General features: G+C 39.4%; 1 protein-coding gene across 4 annotated transcripts; it reads right to left on the bottom strand.

Moving 5' to 3' along the window:
* Positions 1-224: 224 nt before the first annotated feature.
* Positions 225-15,695, bottom strand: DNAL1 (dynein axonemal light chain 1). 4 transcript variants are annotated; one of them, XM_053979294.1, is made up of 9 exons: positions 15,624-15,695; positions 13,094-13,132; positions 10,083-10,192; positions 9,372-9,427; positions 7,789-7,844; positions 6,418-6,544; positions 5,866-6,009; positions 4,374-4,470; positions 225-2,823 (listed from the first exon to the last, which is right to left on the bottom strand). In XM_053979294.1, the coding sequence occupies exons 1-8, from the start codon at positions 15,624-15,626 to the stop codon at positions 4,391-4,393; spliced, it is 615 nt and encodes a 204-aa protein (XP_053835269.1). In that variant the 5' UTR covers positions 15,627-15,695; the 3' UTR covers positions 225-2,823; positions 4,374-4,390. The 4 variants fall into 4 exon arrangements, with proteins under 4 accessions (XP_053835269.1, XP_053835268.1, XP_053835270.1 ...); XM_053979293.1 differs by lacking the exon at positions 225-2,823 and having other exon boundaries at positions 4,347-4,470; XM_053979295.1 differs by lacking the exon at positions 225-2,823 and having other exon boundaries at positions 4,347-4,470; positions 5,866-6,006.
* Positions 15,696-15,738: the final 43 nt, after the last annotated feature.

Here is a 15,738-nt window from a genome sequence, read left to right as displayed (position 1 = left end):
TCTATTAGAGAAGTCTGAATCAGTTAGCCTTCCCCCGTCTGGGCTTAATGGAACTGATTGTATATTACTATTAATAGAATTTAAATTAAAAGTGAATTAGTAATTTTGTACTGAAGAAATCAGCCATTTCTCTAACTTACCTGGATATTTTTCCACATATAGCAGTAGTAGACTTTTCTCTTAGGATCTAAGACAACCTAGGACAAATTCTGACAACCAATGTCTTAAAAGATTGAAAAATATTTATGTATCAGATGACAACAATCACAATATATCAGCATTTTTAAAGCCTTAAGTTATTTTCTATTCTAAAATATAGAGGCAATAGGGAACAGCATTTACATGCTATCATATTCTAAATATATTGCTTCCTGAGCAGCCAGGAAGGTTTCATGAGAATGAAATTTAGTTTCCAAATACTCTTCACAAGCTGAACTATTTCATTACACATGAGCCAAAGACATTTGTATAAAATAAGGTTATATTATTTTTGAACAAGTTTCACAGAGTAACATTTATAAACATAGGCCTAAATAATTTAAACACAGCAAATTTAACAGCTTTTCATGCTACAAAATTACTGTATACAAAAGATTGCCAAAGGGGATGTTAAAAGTGCTCTCTTGCTTGGAAGTTTTTCTAGATGAGGCTACTTCTAGTGTAACCTGAGTCATCAACCAGAACCTGGTTCTCAGGTCTTTTCTGTCATTTTTCCATCAGTTCTCAATAATCACTGCATACATCAATCAGCTCTTTGAAGACAGGTGAGTGTGCCAACAAGCAAGCAAAAAACCTAGCTAGTTTCTACTAATTTAATTTTAGGATATTTCTCTAAGGAATAAAGTGGATGCTGGTCCTCTGTAACTTCACTGGGAAAAGCAGAATTCCACATGGCTTGCACATTTTATATGGGTGCTCCTTTCATTCATGAATAATAGTGTGCTTACTGCTTCACTGGGTGTGGTATGATAGGGAACAGCAGAGTGCACAAGTGAAAGCCAGGCCTTCTAAGCATCTCACTCTAATGTCCCTGTTGGGGGCACAGGCCAAGGTGTCACTGTCACCTTATACATAGCATCATGTAGCACCACAATATGCAAACCAGCTGTTTTAATTCTACCACCTCTCTATGACTTCCATCACATCCAGTGCCTAATTTTAAAGTGCAAATTTAAAAATTTAGGGAAACTTTGGAGGAGAAAAAGTTTGGGGAGGTTGTTTGGTTCTTGAGAGTAATCATGACTCATTAGACAAAGCAAGGTAAAGAGAAGCTACCAGCTTTGAGACAAAGCATCTCCTGACAAACAAAAGCCACAGTCAATTATTTTCTTACTGTATTGTTTCAATGAGTTTTTATCAGAAGGGTTTTAAATTATATTCTAAGACTGGATGCTCCCTTTCTTCAATAATGATTTTTTCCCCTTTTTTGTTGGTATTTATAATGCAGCCCCCAAAGCAAAGAGCTAGAGAATTTGTGCCATTTCATCTGTGGAAAGCACCAATGCCAGTGGGCCACACAATCCACCCAGCTCTACCACCACCTACAATAGTTTTGGACTGATTCCTGTAGGTGTAGCCTCTACTGATCACTTACAAGAACCAGGAACTGCTCATATCCCTCACAACTTGTCAATGGATCTGTGTTTCACTTCAATCATTACAACATAGTCAGAACACTAAGCGTCTATTCTGCTCTCAGAATGCCCCAATATAGCCAAAGTGTAGAGTATTTGCTGTATCTAACATAACCTTCAGAAATGTACAGACTTAGGCCATATTTAAAGAATCAACCAGCAGAATTACTTGGTGTTGGACTGTGCTCGTCACTCCCTTTTCCTCCTGTCACAATCATGTGTGGAGCTAACCCAGCCATACACACCACTTGCAGCTGTGTTGGGAGAGACCAGGTCCACAGCTTCAACCACTTTTCTTTGTGGCCAAACACTAGGAGAAGAGCACCATGTGGTCAATATCTCCAAACACAGAGATGAATCTGGCATTTCTGCTTGTTGGGAACATTCAGAAGGCAAGTTTTGAGTCAGTTAGGCTCTGGCTCACATGAGCCACACTTTGACTACAGTGGTCAAGGGCACAGTCAGCAGATGGGGCCAGCAGGGCCTATGCATGCCACGGGCTCTGTACTGCCCAAGCACACCCACCTTGCCAAGAGTGGTTGACTGCAAGTGAACAGAATGGCTTGGCTTCAAAAGACGTGTGAAATGACTGCTGACTGTAGACACTCCTCCATGATGCTTTTTGGTCAATGCTGCCTTTACTCATGATAAAGCTAGGAGAATACTTCTGAAGAAATAACAAACAAAATGAAGTTGTCTAAACCCAGCGAACTAGCTAACTAAGAAAGTAGTTTCTAGTAAAGAGAACAGCTGCCTGGAAATAGTTTGTGCTGAGTGAAGAATGTCCAGAGTTTTTGCCATTGTGCTCTTGACCTTACTTTTAGTAATGGATCAAAATCAAACTCAAACCTCTTCAGCAAATGCCAACTTAAATCAGAATGCTTTAGAATTCCTCCAATAATCACAGATTAAGTAGCAATACATTGAAACGAAACTGTGATTGTCTTGTAATCATTTACTTCACAGTGTTCACTTAGAAACTGAGTAGAGAGAATAGCCTACTACAATTATACCTGGAGCTTGAGATCTGTACCACTGTTGCCTGGACCAATTCTACCATTTCATCTCTGAACTTGGCTTCCAAGATTTCAACTCCTGCCACACCTTCACGAACAAAATAACGAAGAGTGGCATTCTGACCCCGTCCCTTCTATGCCTGGGCTGGAACCAGCAGATATATTTGTTGTCACTTCAATTTAAAAACAAAGATGGTACCACAAATGAGAAGAAAAGCTTGTTAAAAAAACAAAAAAGAACTGCAGAAAAATCTACTCAGGTGATTCCATCTACTCTTCAAAGAGAAGAAGAAAAACTGCACTATTGGCATCCCACAGTGCAATCAGGTATGTCTTCATCGTTGTTTAATGCTTTTCACTAGAAATAGCCACAGAAGGGGGCTTCATTAAAACTGGTTACCCTGCAATATAGCACATTCAGTACCTCTTCAATACTTTTTTTACCAATGCCTCCTCTCCTCTCCTCTCCTCTCCTCTCCTCTCCTCTCCTCTCCTCTCCTCTCCTCTCCTCTCCTCTCCTCTCCTCTCCTCTCCTCTCCTCTCCTCTCCTCTCCTCTCCTCTCCTCTCCTCTCCTCTCCTCTCCTCTCCTCTCCTCTCCTCTCCTCTCCTCTCCTCTCCTCTCCTCTCCTCTCCTCTCCTCTCCTCTCCTCTCCTCTCCTCTCCTCTCCTCTCCTCTCCTCTCCTCTCCTCTCCTCTCCTCTCCTCTCCTCTCCTCTCCTCTCCTCTCCTCTCCTCTCCTCTCCTCTCCTCTCCTCTCCTTACATATACTTTCTCTCACTACTTATATCTGTGCTTTCACAAAAAATTAGTATCCCCAAAATCAAAATTTTCTATCCTCGAGCCCAGGTTTTCCGTTTGCTGTTCTCTGTTACTATCAGCCTCCTTAGTTACAGGAAGATTCCAGAGCTGAGAAGGATTATGTCCACCAGTGACCCAATCCAAAGCCAGAAACCAGCTGTAGGCTAATAGGCCACATATTCCAATATAATATAATGTCTTAGTAAGAGACAAAACCCAAAGTTAGCAGGTATTTTAGTCTTACAGAAACCATGCAATGAATTCCCACTGCCTCTTAAAAATAAATAAATATATAAGTTATACATGGCCTTCTAAGCAATGCAGTTGAGTTCCAATGTGAGAAGCCCATTTCAAGACTTAAGGCCAGGAACAAGCACTCATCAGACCAATACCTTTTTTGTGCAACCAATACCCTTTGTCTGCAACTACTGGGCCTGTTTGGCATAACACTTCATGGAATGAAAAGGCAAACTCACATAATAAAAATATTGAGAAAGTCCCATGACAAAATTAAATACAACAAAGTTTGTCAGGTGTCTCAAAACCACAACATTTTTCTTCTGGCCTCAGAGTTTCCAATTCAATATTAGCCATCAGCACCAAATAAGCTAAAACGGTTCTTTTATAACCCAAGAGTGAACAACAAGCACCACTAATCAGGAATTAAAAATAGCTATGTATTAATTTAAACAAAGATCTCTTGCTAGCCAAACAGCAGGTAAATTCAGCTCCACTAGTCTCTACAGAAGGTGTCACAAGCTTGACGAAACCAGTGTGAGCAATTTTTGGTAGCTAACTCTTTGGGTGAGAGACTGTGGAGATAAGCTGGTCTTTTAAAAACTGCCCAAAGATTTTCTTCAAAACAAATACTTTTATAAAAGTTTATGTGCAAAGCTATCTGGAGTTACTTCAATAATTTAATACCCAAAAAGAAAGTGTCATCAGTTTCCTCCTTCTGCTCCTTCTGCTCCTTCCGCTCCTTCCGCTCCTTCTTCCTCTTCTCCTTTAACAACTAAGGTACCTAGGAGAAAAAAATAGGAAAAGAAGAAGAGGAAGATGTAGTTAATTATGATCTACCTGAAATTATGATCTTATCTGAATTATGAATTATCTGTCCTGTTGGAAAGAGTCAAGAGTTGCATTTCCTGCCTGTTTCTAACCAACATGAACTTCTGCATACCTCAACTGGCCTTAACTAGAAAAGCCTTCAACTTATGACCTCCTCTCTTGGATGGTTTTCCAACTTCTTGGGTAACAGGGAACAAAAAGGTACTAAATTATGTTCTGCAAAGATCAGCCTCACTTGGTCTCTGGGAGATGCATCAAGTCAGTTTAACTGCTAACATCCAATCAGCACATCACCCTTCTCTTGTGGGGCCCCTACTTTGTGCTGCCTTTTCCCGACATATGTACCCAAGTTTTAGTGTGGTTAGTAAGTCTAACCTTATACTACCAAGGGCACTTTTTGCCCACAGATATGTGCCCTATTCCTTTTTTTTTTGTTCTACATTCAAAACTTTTCCTATTACAACAGCAAATGGACCACTGCAGGCCATCATTCCTAGCAGTGCAATTCTCTCATCAGGCTTCCACTTTCTAAAATTTTTTTTACTGCAGTTGATCTGGTTTTAGATAGAGTCTGGTAATAGACTTCCCATCCACCACTCCCTGTAGTGAAGCTGCCTCCTCTTGTTGGCATGCTTCCACTCTTCCTTTCCCTGCTGTTATTCTGACTCTATGTTAGTGTTACCACTCCTGCTCTCCCCTTCATTGCTTTAGTAAACAGGGGATAATAGTGAACAGCTAACATCTCCATTTACAGGAATTAACATATTTTAAAATAGATTTCAAAATATTCTAATTTTTAGTAACTAAATGGTTTAATATGTTTTCATACCAGTGTCTTAAATAGGAGAGGACAGCTCACAAATTGAGGCTTATTGCAGTAATGGAGGGGGATATTCAGGCATTTAGGAAATTTGCATGCAGTTTTGAAAATTTGCCCTTGCATCAAAAGCAAACCAGAGCATATCCCTGTCTATCTCCATTCTCTCATGTCACCTCTTTTGTTGGGAAAACTGTAATTCAACTTGGCAGATGAAAGTCTTGTTAACTTATTTAATGCTAAATCTTTCCACTCCCTATTAGGTATTTGATAAAACTACTTGGGTAGCTACAGAATAATGCCCAACTGCAGGTTGCAAGACCACTTGGATTTAGCACTCCAAGATCCATCAAACACTGTGGCCAGGATCTCAGTAACTATTTCCTCTTCAGAGAATAACTCTGAAAAGGAGGGAGGAATATTAATTTCATGGGCACACAAATGAATCTCTGAAGTTATGTCTCATTTCCCCGTGGTTGTCTTTATATTAAGCTTTTAACTCATCCCAATTGCCTCATGCCCCAAACTCACCATCCAGCTTTTTCAGCTTCGGTACCCGTTTGGTTGCTTCTTCAATCCAACTGCTCTGATCAGCAGCAAATTTCTCTTGTAGTGGATTGCCTACAAACACCAGCTCCTCTAGTACTGGCAGCTCTGCCAGTCTCACAAACTCTGCTGCAACCACAAAGGTGAAAACACCAACCAGATTGTGGAACATGGAAAGTACAGCTGCACCACACATTCCTTTCACACTCAGTGCAAACATAAAGAGCATGGGATACAACAGGAGAGGGACTGCTTGGGCTCTAACTGGTGTCAGGTTAAAGAACAGTGATGTGCTTTAAGAGAGTTTGTAAAAAGATGATTCAAAGCATGAACTTAATTGGACTTAGAAGTTAAATTCAATATTCTAACTATTTTTATTCTCTTGCATGAGTAGGTGTTTAGGGATTTTGCACATCTGCAGGCTTGTCAGTTACAATCAAAGCTCCATGAGATACAGCACTATTTTTCACTTGGTGACTTAACTCATGCATTCACCACACTACAGAAGTCTCTACAGAGAAGAGATGCTTGGCTTACCCCAGTCTTTCACCAAATTATTTGACATATAAAGAACTTTCAGTTTCTTCATTACACGGATACCCCTCAGTTTCTCAATTAAATTGTATGAGATCCACAGCTCCTCTAAAGTTTCAGCAACTGCCTCCTGGAAAATGACAGGACTACTCAGATCAGCAGAAGGACATCTTCCTTATTATTAATACTCTTTCTTCACCTTCTACAGGTAAAGAATCACCTTCTCCCATGTGAGAAAATACTAAGGTATATTGGTCCTCATTTCCTTTTAAGCAGGTCCCTAATTATTAGGCATGGCAAATGCTCATGGGAATTAAAAGGCAAAGTTATATATGAAAATATATGTAATATATGTAAGGAGGACAGAAATTGCTATATTAGAATGAAACAAGATGTAGCTGGCTGCAGTAATTCTTAAGGCATAGGGGCAGAGGAGACAAATCTGCCTACTTGCACACTGCAAGCATGTGTGAAGAGAATGCAATTCAACAACTGCTTTGGAAGGGATGTTATACAGTGTGAGAGCATTATTCATTCTGGTATATTCTGGTATGTTTGTATCTGCTGGCCAGAAATCACATTCCTAATTCTCTCAAAACAGAGGGTTTTTTAAACCAGTCATTACACACTAGCTCTGCCTTTCACACTTAAGAGATGGCATTTCTGAAGGTGAGAACAGCTTTGAGGCTGAGAGAAAGCCTTATCTCTTGAGAAAGAAAATAATTTATATATTCATTTTAAAAATACTGATTGAAAAAAGTATTATTCTGGCCTGAATTCAAATGTAACAAAATTTATCAAATTTTTTCCTCAACTAATTTTCCCCTACTAGGTAGACTCAGTCCTGCCACCATCAACTCTAAAGCTATACTGTTCCAAGTGCCAGTTAACATAAAAGGGACTGACTCTGAGGAAGTCTGTTTTTACAGAACTGCCAATATTTGTATTAAAGAAGCACAGCCTAAATATCTTCAGGTAGAAAATTCTGCAAGCAAAAAGTCTGCAGGAATTATATTCATGTACAGCCAGCAGAATTTAAATGGCTTTACAGATAGACAGCAATTTTCAAATAGAAGTTCTGATTATCTTTATTAAAGACAAGAAAATCTCTCTTTCTAAAATTTTTCAGTGTAGTAAATTAAGGTAGAAAACTTTCCAAATATTAAGAGAATTTGAACCAAAAAAGTGAACAACTATCTGAAAATTCAGAAGCAATATGTAAGAGGGTGAACAGATGATAGCAAAAGGAGAATATAAAAGGTTAGTGCCTAACCTTTTATTCACTTAATTGTATTGACTTTGGCAAAGACTTGTATGAACACAGGGAAATTACCCCATTTTGTTAGTGAAGTATTGATACTAAAAAGCACATACCAATCCATTCAAGTTCTTTATGTTATTTCTTCCCAAAGACAGAATCCTCAAGTTTTCTGAAATTAAAAAAAAAAAAAAAAAAAAAATCTTTTTAATAAACAGGGTTTCTTTAAAATAAGAAGATGCTGTAAGTCAGGTAAAATGCCATATTCTGCTTACAAACTGCACTCTGAACAGGCTGCCTTAAGAAAGAACAACCTAACAGAAACAAAACCTCCTGACCTAAACAGATCAGCAGGAACTGATGCAGAGGAAAGCTCAGAAATACATTCATGAATACAAAGCTGCTCATGTGTAGGTTACCTAGTTGAAATTCAGTTTTGATAAAAACTGAATAAAAATTATTTCACCTTGCACCTGAACTCTAACTGCTGACTTGCTTCTTTTGGTCTTACATAATTCATATCCCTTCTTCTCCAGGCAAAAGTTGTTCTGATCTTATTTTAAGGCAGCAGATTCGGTTTCTATATTAGAGGCAGCATATAAAGCTGCCTTACAGATGCCTGATGAGAGACATTCAGCTTAGTTCTAGTTTGTTTGGCTTTAGCATCAAATACTTGGTATAGACTGGATGTTTTGAATCTACATTAATACAAATATTTAGGATGCTTTAAAGGTGTTTAAGGTTTTATCCCACTAAAAAATTTTGTTGGTTTCACTACTATGTATAACTGCTTAATTATTTTTTCTCATGATAGTTACTCAACTGAAGTATTACAGAACAGTTATTTGGAAAGACTACTGGAATATTTTTCCCTGACTAGTATTTCCAAGTCTTTTGAAGTCTGAGCTTATTATGCAAAGAAATAAGTTCATCAAGCTCTTTGGCAGATCTCTTGGTGTGCTGTTGGAAAGGATGAGATTCCAGGATCCTTATCTATACAGCTGGCATTTTAATAAGAACAGAAAAGCCTGGAAGCTCAACTTCAAAACTTGCAGCTCTTTGTCAGCCTCATGCCACAGTCAAAGTCTTCAGGACAGACCATTAAGACTTCTGTTCCAAAGTCAGTAACCCAAGAGTTTCAAAGACATTTGTCCAAGAAAGAGAAGCTCTACTTCTAGACAGGTGGCATATCCATATATAAAGTATGAACAAAATGAAACCAAGTATATCCAATCCTCTGCAAAGTGGAATGACATTTTTTCCATCCAGGTCTACAACACTCCAACCTCATTGCAACCAATAATGCATTTGCAGAGTTGTTGAATGGCAGACTGTCTCCATCAGGAGCATGGAAAATGGTCATGACATCACTTTAGAACTGATTAGGTGTTGAATAGCACAGCAAGGCCCACGGGGAGGTACTGAAGTGCTTAGTGAATGGAATTTTTTGATTGTTGCACTGTGAGACAACTGTCAAGGCTAGTGCAGGGATACCTGCTGCAATACACCATGGCTGCTCAGTGTGCATTCTCCAGTAAGACTGGCCATTTTAAAGGTCACTTGTAATGTTCTATGAGGAGGGAATAAAAAAGGATAATAACAGGTATAAATAAAGCTGGACACATGTAACAAATGATGGCATATCTCCTAACCAGGCAACTAGAAAACAAACACAATGGACAGCTGGCTTGTCACTTACTTAGGTTGTTCAAGTTGGCAATTCTATCAATGCAGTTTGTAGACAGTGATAGTTTCCTTTAAAAGAAAGAATAATCAATTCACAGTATATAAGGGATCACTACATTGGAAGAGTTCCATGTCCCAACACCACTGCATTAGAAATAATTATATGTTCTTGTCTCATTAGATGGTAAACTAACTGGATGTGTAACAGACTCAAAATATCCTCATACCAATAAGATTTCTTCAACTTTATTTAGCTTCTGGGAAAGTACCATGAGTTACTTACATAAAATACTGAATTACCTTTTGATGCCTCACCTTATCAAATGCTTGGATATTTATTTCTGAAATTACTCTAATCTCTTTCTGAAAGTCTGCTCAAATTGCCTCTTTTTTTCCATGAATTTTGGAGTGGATCATAAACGCGCCATTTAGCTGATAGACTCCAAACACAAATATGTAATTATATACTGATAAACAGTATATAATCTTCTGGGGACAAATATTAATACAGAATCTACCCTAACACCTTCTGAGTTAAGTTAGAGGGGTCTTTGAATTAAAAAGGGCAATTGTGTGCAGAAAGAGAAGCTTGGTTAATAAAAAAAGAAGAGAAAGTTGCTGCTTTGAAGGCCACACTTAAACACATATTTGCAGTGGACAGTAGAAAAACTGAAATGAAGAGAGGAGAATATTTTGTTTCCAACATGTTTTTAATTGAACTTACTCGCAGTTAACAAGTGCAGAGAGAGCGCCATCCATCTTTTCCACAGGAGGAACCTGCCCGTACAGTTTCACTTCCTTTGCCTCTGAAGCCTTCTGGCCACTTTTCTCTTCCTAAAGAAGAGAGAAGGTGAGGAAGAGACTCACTGCTACATTCAATTACCAAAAACTACTACACTAAAAGAATTACTCTAAAAGTGAATACAATAGGAGGAATTCCAATATACTACTGGAAAGTATTTTGAGTACCGTTATCAAGATTCCTGCTAGTGTAGCATAAAAAGGGTAAAGCTAGCTTATTTTCAAGATATCAAAATAACATACATTACATATGCTGGTTTTTAAAAGTTTAACACTTCAGCAATTCAATAAAGGAGTCATCTGCCATAAAAAATGGAAAATAGATGGAAGGCTAAAATTCTGGATTAAGGTATTTCCATGGAGACTAATATACTGAAACCTCAGCTAGGGCCAGCCTAGAGCAGAAGCAGATTTAAAAGTTCTGACAGAAAAGTCTCCTTCTCACTTCACCCAGAAATCTCAGAACATGTGCCCAGCTCATAGCACAAACTGAACACAGGGGAGTATGTTTTGGGGGAGAACTTCAACACATTCACAGCATTAGGAATAAAAAAAAAAAAAAAAAAATCTAATTAGCCATTAAGAAAGAGTGGGGGAGATGTCACACTTTAGAGAATATAGCAAAAGACAGATTTCCTGTTTACAAACTAAGTTGATAATTCAGAGACTTGGAAAACTTTGGCATTTAGGTTTATTAAAAATATGGTCAATTAAAGCTTTTAAAATTCTGAAGTGATGTTAATTATTGACTAAACACTTGGAACAAGTATCTGTTTAGAGAGTAGGAGCAGTTTTGACAGCTGCCTCCCTGACAGCACAAAGGGAGCATTTTGTCAGTTCACTTAGTGTTCAGTGCAAGGACTGGAGGTCCATTAACAATGGAAAAATCTTGGCGCTTTCAAAACAAGGAGTTCTGTTTCCTCCTCCATTTCATGCATCTACTGAAAAGAGAGATAGCTGAGTGTGCCCCAGTTGATATGGCTACTTTGTAATTAAATTAATCATATCCCATAAGTCTTTTAGTAACCCACAGAAGAACATCAGGTTTTGATAACATTATTTTTCCTCTTATGCACCCAAAATACTTCAGAAAACTTAATTTAATTTTTTAAAAATCATGTTGTCTTGTACACTTATTTATATTCCAGTTTCTGTCCAAATTCAGTGTGACAGTATTTTTAGTCAAAATTAGTGATTTAGCAAATAAGCACATCAGATGTTTTGCTGGAATATGGTGATACATGTTCAAATAAAGTAACTATATCAATGTGAAACGTCCATTTTCTTTTCTACCAACAGTACTGTATCTGTTTGTATTTACACTCACTTTGTAATCTATGAGCTTATACCAACAAATAAAAATACATTTTTCCTTAAAAACATGGAAGGGAGAGAGCTTCCAACACAGACTGGGCCAGCAGTGAGCACCTTCAGGAAGAAAATTCATCCAGATTGCCAAGTACTTCTGGAAGCAGCTGCACAGCCACAATATCCCACAGAGAAAATATAGGTAGAACAGACATGTTTTTATAAGAACAGGTTACATGTTTGCCAAGTTGAAGCTGCTTTGATTTCAAGTTGCTTTGATTTAACTAATGTCACCCTGACTGTAGGGCAGAGGTAAACCCTTATGCCAAAGGGAAGAAAAACATTCAGAATGCAACACAACACCAAATACACTGTACAAGTCACATGGACCCAGATGAGGAAGAGTAAAAGGAAGATTTAGACCCACCTCTAATAACTTAAAGAGAAAAACAAATTCAGCACTTTATGCCTAACGTTAATGGAAACTCACTGACACAGGCTGATTCTATCTAAGAGACATGTGACAGAGGAGCAAATGAAAAATAAATCAGTTAATAGGAAACATGGAGCTGAAGTTCTGCAAGGCAGAAAGAGTGAGGGAGGAAAAGCAAACTTTTTTTATACACAGTTCATACCTCTACTAATGCTAATGTCTGCAAGTTGTTGCATTCTAGATCTTACTAGGAGAGCAGCAGTGAAGTTTGTGGGATATACCAACATAACTGGAAAACCCCTGAAATACTCAAGATACTAAACAATGATAAAAGTAAAAATGGAAGTAATCTTCAGTTACAGGCTAGTACCTTGAGCTTCTGGCATTCAAGTGTACCTACCCACACTATCATATCCAGATCTTCCCGAGGCCAAAGCATTTATAAATCCTTGCTCTAGCAGCTGGCCAGAATTAGCAGGAAAGCTAATGTATGTACACCCAACAGCACATCTGTGACTTCATCTAAAATTCAGTGACTGGGGAACGATTCTCACTGGTTTTCCTGTTTACTATCTCACTGGTTTTTCAGTGAACCTGACCCTTGAGCATCCTACATCATCATTTCACATTACATCAACATCCTTGCCAACACACAGCTTTCTGGAAGACCAGGTCAGCAACAACCAGACAAATGAGCTTCTGTATTAACAGAATACTTTAATAAAAAAAAAAAAACAAAAAAACAAGAACCTCATTCTGAGTTAAGCTTTGCACAGTATGAGGGACCGTATGTCAAAAGACATGTAGAAGATTCACTGAATTCAGTACAGTGAGAATTTCATGCTTGTTTATTCTGTGGGAAAGACTGCATTTGGGTAAAGTGAACAGAGCATAATTAAAACATAATACATCCCCAACTTTGAAACTCTTTGTGGCTTCAGGCCAATGCATATCCAGCAGAACAAGGCAGGAGGGCAAAACAGACTAATCTTTACCAGTGGTATCAATTTAACAGGAACATACAGAAAGTCCAACGGAATGTACTACACAACAACAACAGTAATCATCATTTTACTTTGTGAAACTTCTTAAAGCAGATATTTCAAGCAAACATATTTCTCACAATGTTTTAAAAACAAAATTAGCTGAATACAGTCAAACCTCACACTGCTAGACACTGTTCTAGTACTTACCCATCTGGCTAGAGCTTCTTTGATGGTCGTAGCTTTTGCCTAAAAGTGAAACAAACTTAAGTGAATGAATATTCATTGCATTTGTAAGTGGCTTGTTCACTGCAAATCTGTTTCCTCTTCCTTCCCTCTCCCTATCCTGCTTGTTTGCCTCCCTTTCTTCACTTTCCTATATTACCTTAGGTCAGCCAAGTGAAAGAAGTTGAAACCCCCCAGTGTCCTGTAATTTTGTTTTCTAGGGTACTTTGCTGCATTTTCAGAAGCAAACAATGGGCTTAATGTCAGGACATGATCTTCCTGATCTTACTCTCTGCCCCATGGCACACTGCTTATTAGCTTATATGGTGAAATTCAATTTAAAGGCATAAGAAGTTACTTCATTGAAAATTGCGGTCTAACGCTCTTAAGCCCTCACACTTTATATTGTGCATTATCAGCTTCCTGCCTGAAAGCAAGTCTGTGACCAGAAAATGACACAGCCTCCTAAAGTTCACTGAAGAAAATGAGGTACATCTTGCCAAAACTCAAGAGCAATCTGGATTATATATATTTGGGGTTTCTTTCCAATTGTTTTGCATTGAGTTACACCATGCAATGTGAAAACATGTATTATTCGGTTTGGAAAAACCTGAGAGATGCTTTTTAAGGACTGACCACTGACCAACTCTCTGTTGTCACTAACTCTTACTTTTCCACCTCACATCAGAGTCTTAATGAAACCACATAAAGATATCCCAAACAGTAGTATATAAACAACATGTTTAATGCTTCTCTAAACATTAAACATATTCCAAGATGTCTTTGGGATTAAAAAGGTTTCAGAGATCAATCTTTTACAAACAGTGATCAACAGCCTTCTTGCTACAAATACAGGAAGACTAGTTTTGGCATCGCTGTTGCTCTTAAGGGTAGCAGGGCGTGGATAAAAGCAGCCTTTCAGGTTATCAGATATATAACCCCCCCACATTGTAGAAGTTAAAAACAACAAACTAACTTCCCCCAAAAATCTTACAGGCAGCCACCTCAGCCACAGAGCTTTAGTGTTGGGTACTTCACCCTGGACTACAGGAAACTCTGGTCCCAGCAATAAAAGGCAACAGCTGAGGCAGCTTTATATAAGAAAAGGCCACAGCCACCGAACACCCAGCAACAGTCTAAGAGCCAGCAACACCAGGAAGTCTGAGCATGCACCTCAAACGTCAACATGCACCTCCATTTAGACATCCTCAGATGTTCCAGCTGTTTCTGCCCACTGACAGGCATTCATTTCAATCTGGTCTATACCAAGTGATAGCTAGCTCTAAGTCTCATTGGAGATGACCTGCAAACTTGAGCCCCAGCAGCAGCTCCCCAGTGTCTGCCAGAGATGAACATCTGCATGACCTCCTCTGGTTCAGAAGATCATATCCCTAAGTTCCCACTACAACAGGCTCATTCAAGTCAATTAACAGTTACCAGTGTGCAGGCAAAAACAGCTGGCTTACAGTTAATTGGGGTTTTTTGGGCAGAAATTTAATTGCCTTTTTCATAATTATAGCAGCCAATCACCACAGCATTTGGCTACATGATCTCAGTCACTCATGTTGAAGACAGAAATGCATTTATAAGATCGGTGGCTGCTGCTGTTTGAAAGTCATGCCCAAAACCAGTTTGGACTTTAAAGCTACTGTGAGCACAAGGAGAAGCTTCTTGCCTGACCTCTGTAGACTTATCTCTGCTGATTGGATGAAAACATGGACATCAGCACAGCAGGTTATCTGGTGAGCACATATCAGGGACTTAATTTTCTTTGAGGTGCACTTGAAATTTCTGTAGGTAAATCAGAGTATCTTCTGCCATGAGAGGTTACTTAAGGGAAACTTCCTCCAAGAAGCTTATCTGCAGGGTTCTTCTACCTGCTTATTAAATAATTTTCTACAGGTATTTAGTCTAAAGAAAATAATAATACTTTATTTTAAAATATTCAAAATGCCAAGTGACGAGAGGTCACCCCGAAGAGTCACCATCAACATGGCAGGAACAAGAAACTGAATCTCTGTAGAAGAAAAATAATCACACCTGTACTAGTAATAGTTGTAACAAGAGATGTATTTCTGCCCCCAAAACATAGAGGTTGGACACATGGTATGTACAGAATTTAGACCCCCAGAAAAAGCAAAACAGCGACACTTCACCTTTATTTGCAGACATTTATTTGTATTTTAAACAGATGAAATCGGAATTGCACAGCAACAGACACCAAACTGATCGGTGCGATTACCGATACTGCCGCCTTAAAACCACGTACTAACGGAGGTTTGTGAGTTTGTGACTCCCCTCTTTCCTCGCTTACCGCCCAAATCCCCCTTTCCCAAGGCACAGCAGCAGGCCACCGGCCCCCGCCTCAGCCGCCGCCCCGAGCCCCGCGCTGCCTCCCGGACGGCTCTCGCCGAGCCCGGGCCGCTCCGCGCCGCCCCTCGCCGCCACGGCCGGCCCGGGGGCCGCTCCGAGCCCTGCCGCCGAGCCCCGGCGCCGCCCCGGCCGCAGGACTCACCATGGTGCCGTGGATACCGCGAACGCTCCGGTTGCTACGGGCGCGGGGAACGCCCCGCCCGGAACTCGCGTAGCGGCGGCGGCCCGCGGCGCCTTGTGGGACTGGCGGTGCGGGC

Source organism: Vidua macroura, chromosome 6 (genome assembly GCF_024509145.1).
Source record: "Vidua macroura isolate BioBank_ID:100142 chromosome 6, ASM2450914v1, whole genome shotgun sequence".
In the NCBI taxonomy this organism is placed as follows: Eukaryota; Metazoa; Chordata; class Aves; order Passeriformes; family Viduidae; genus Vidua; species Vidua macroura.
The sequence above is the reverse complement of the archived record's forward strand: the minus strand, read 5'-3'. Positions and strand labels throughout refer to the sequence as shown.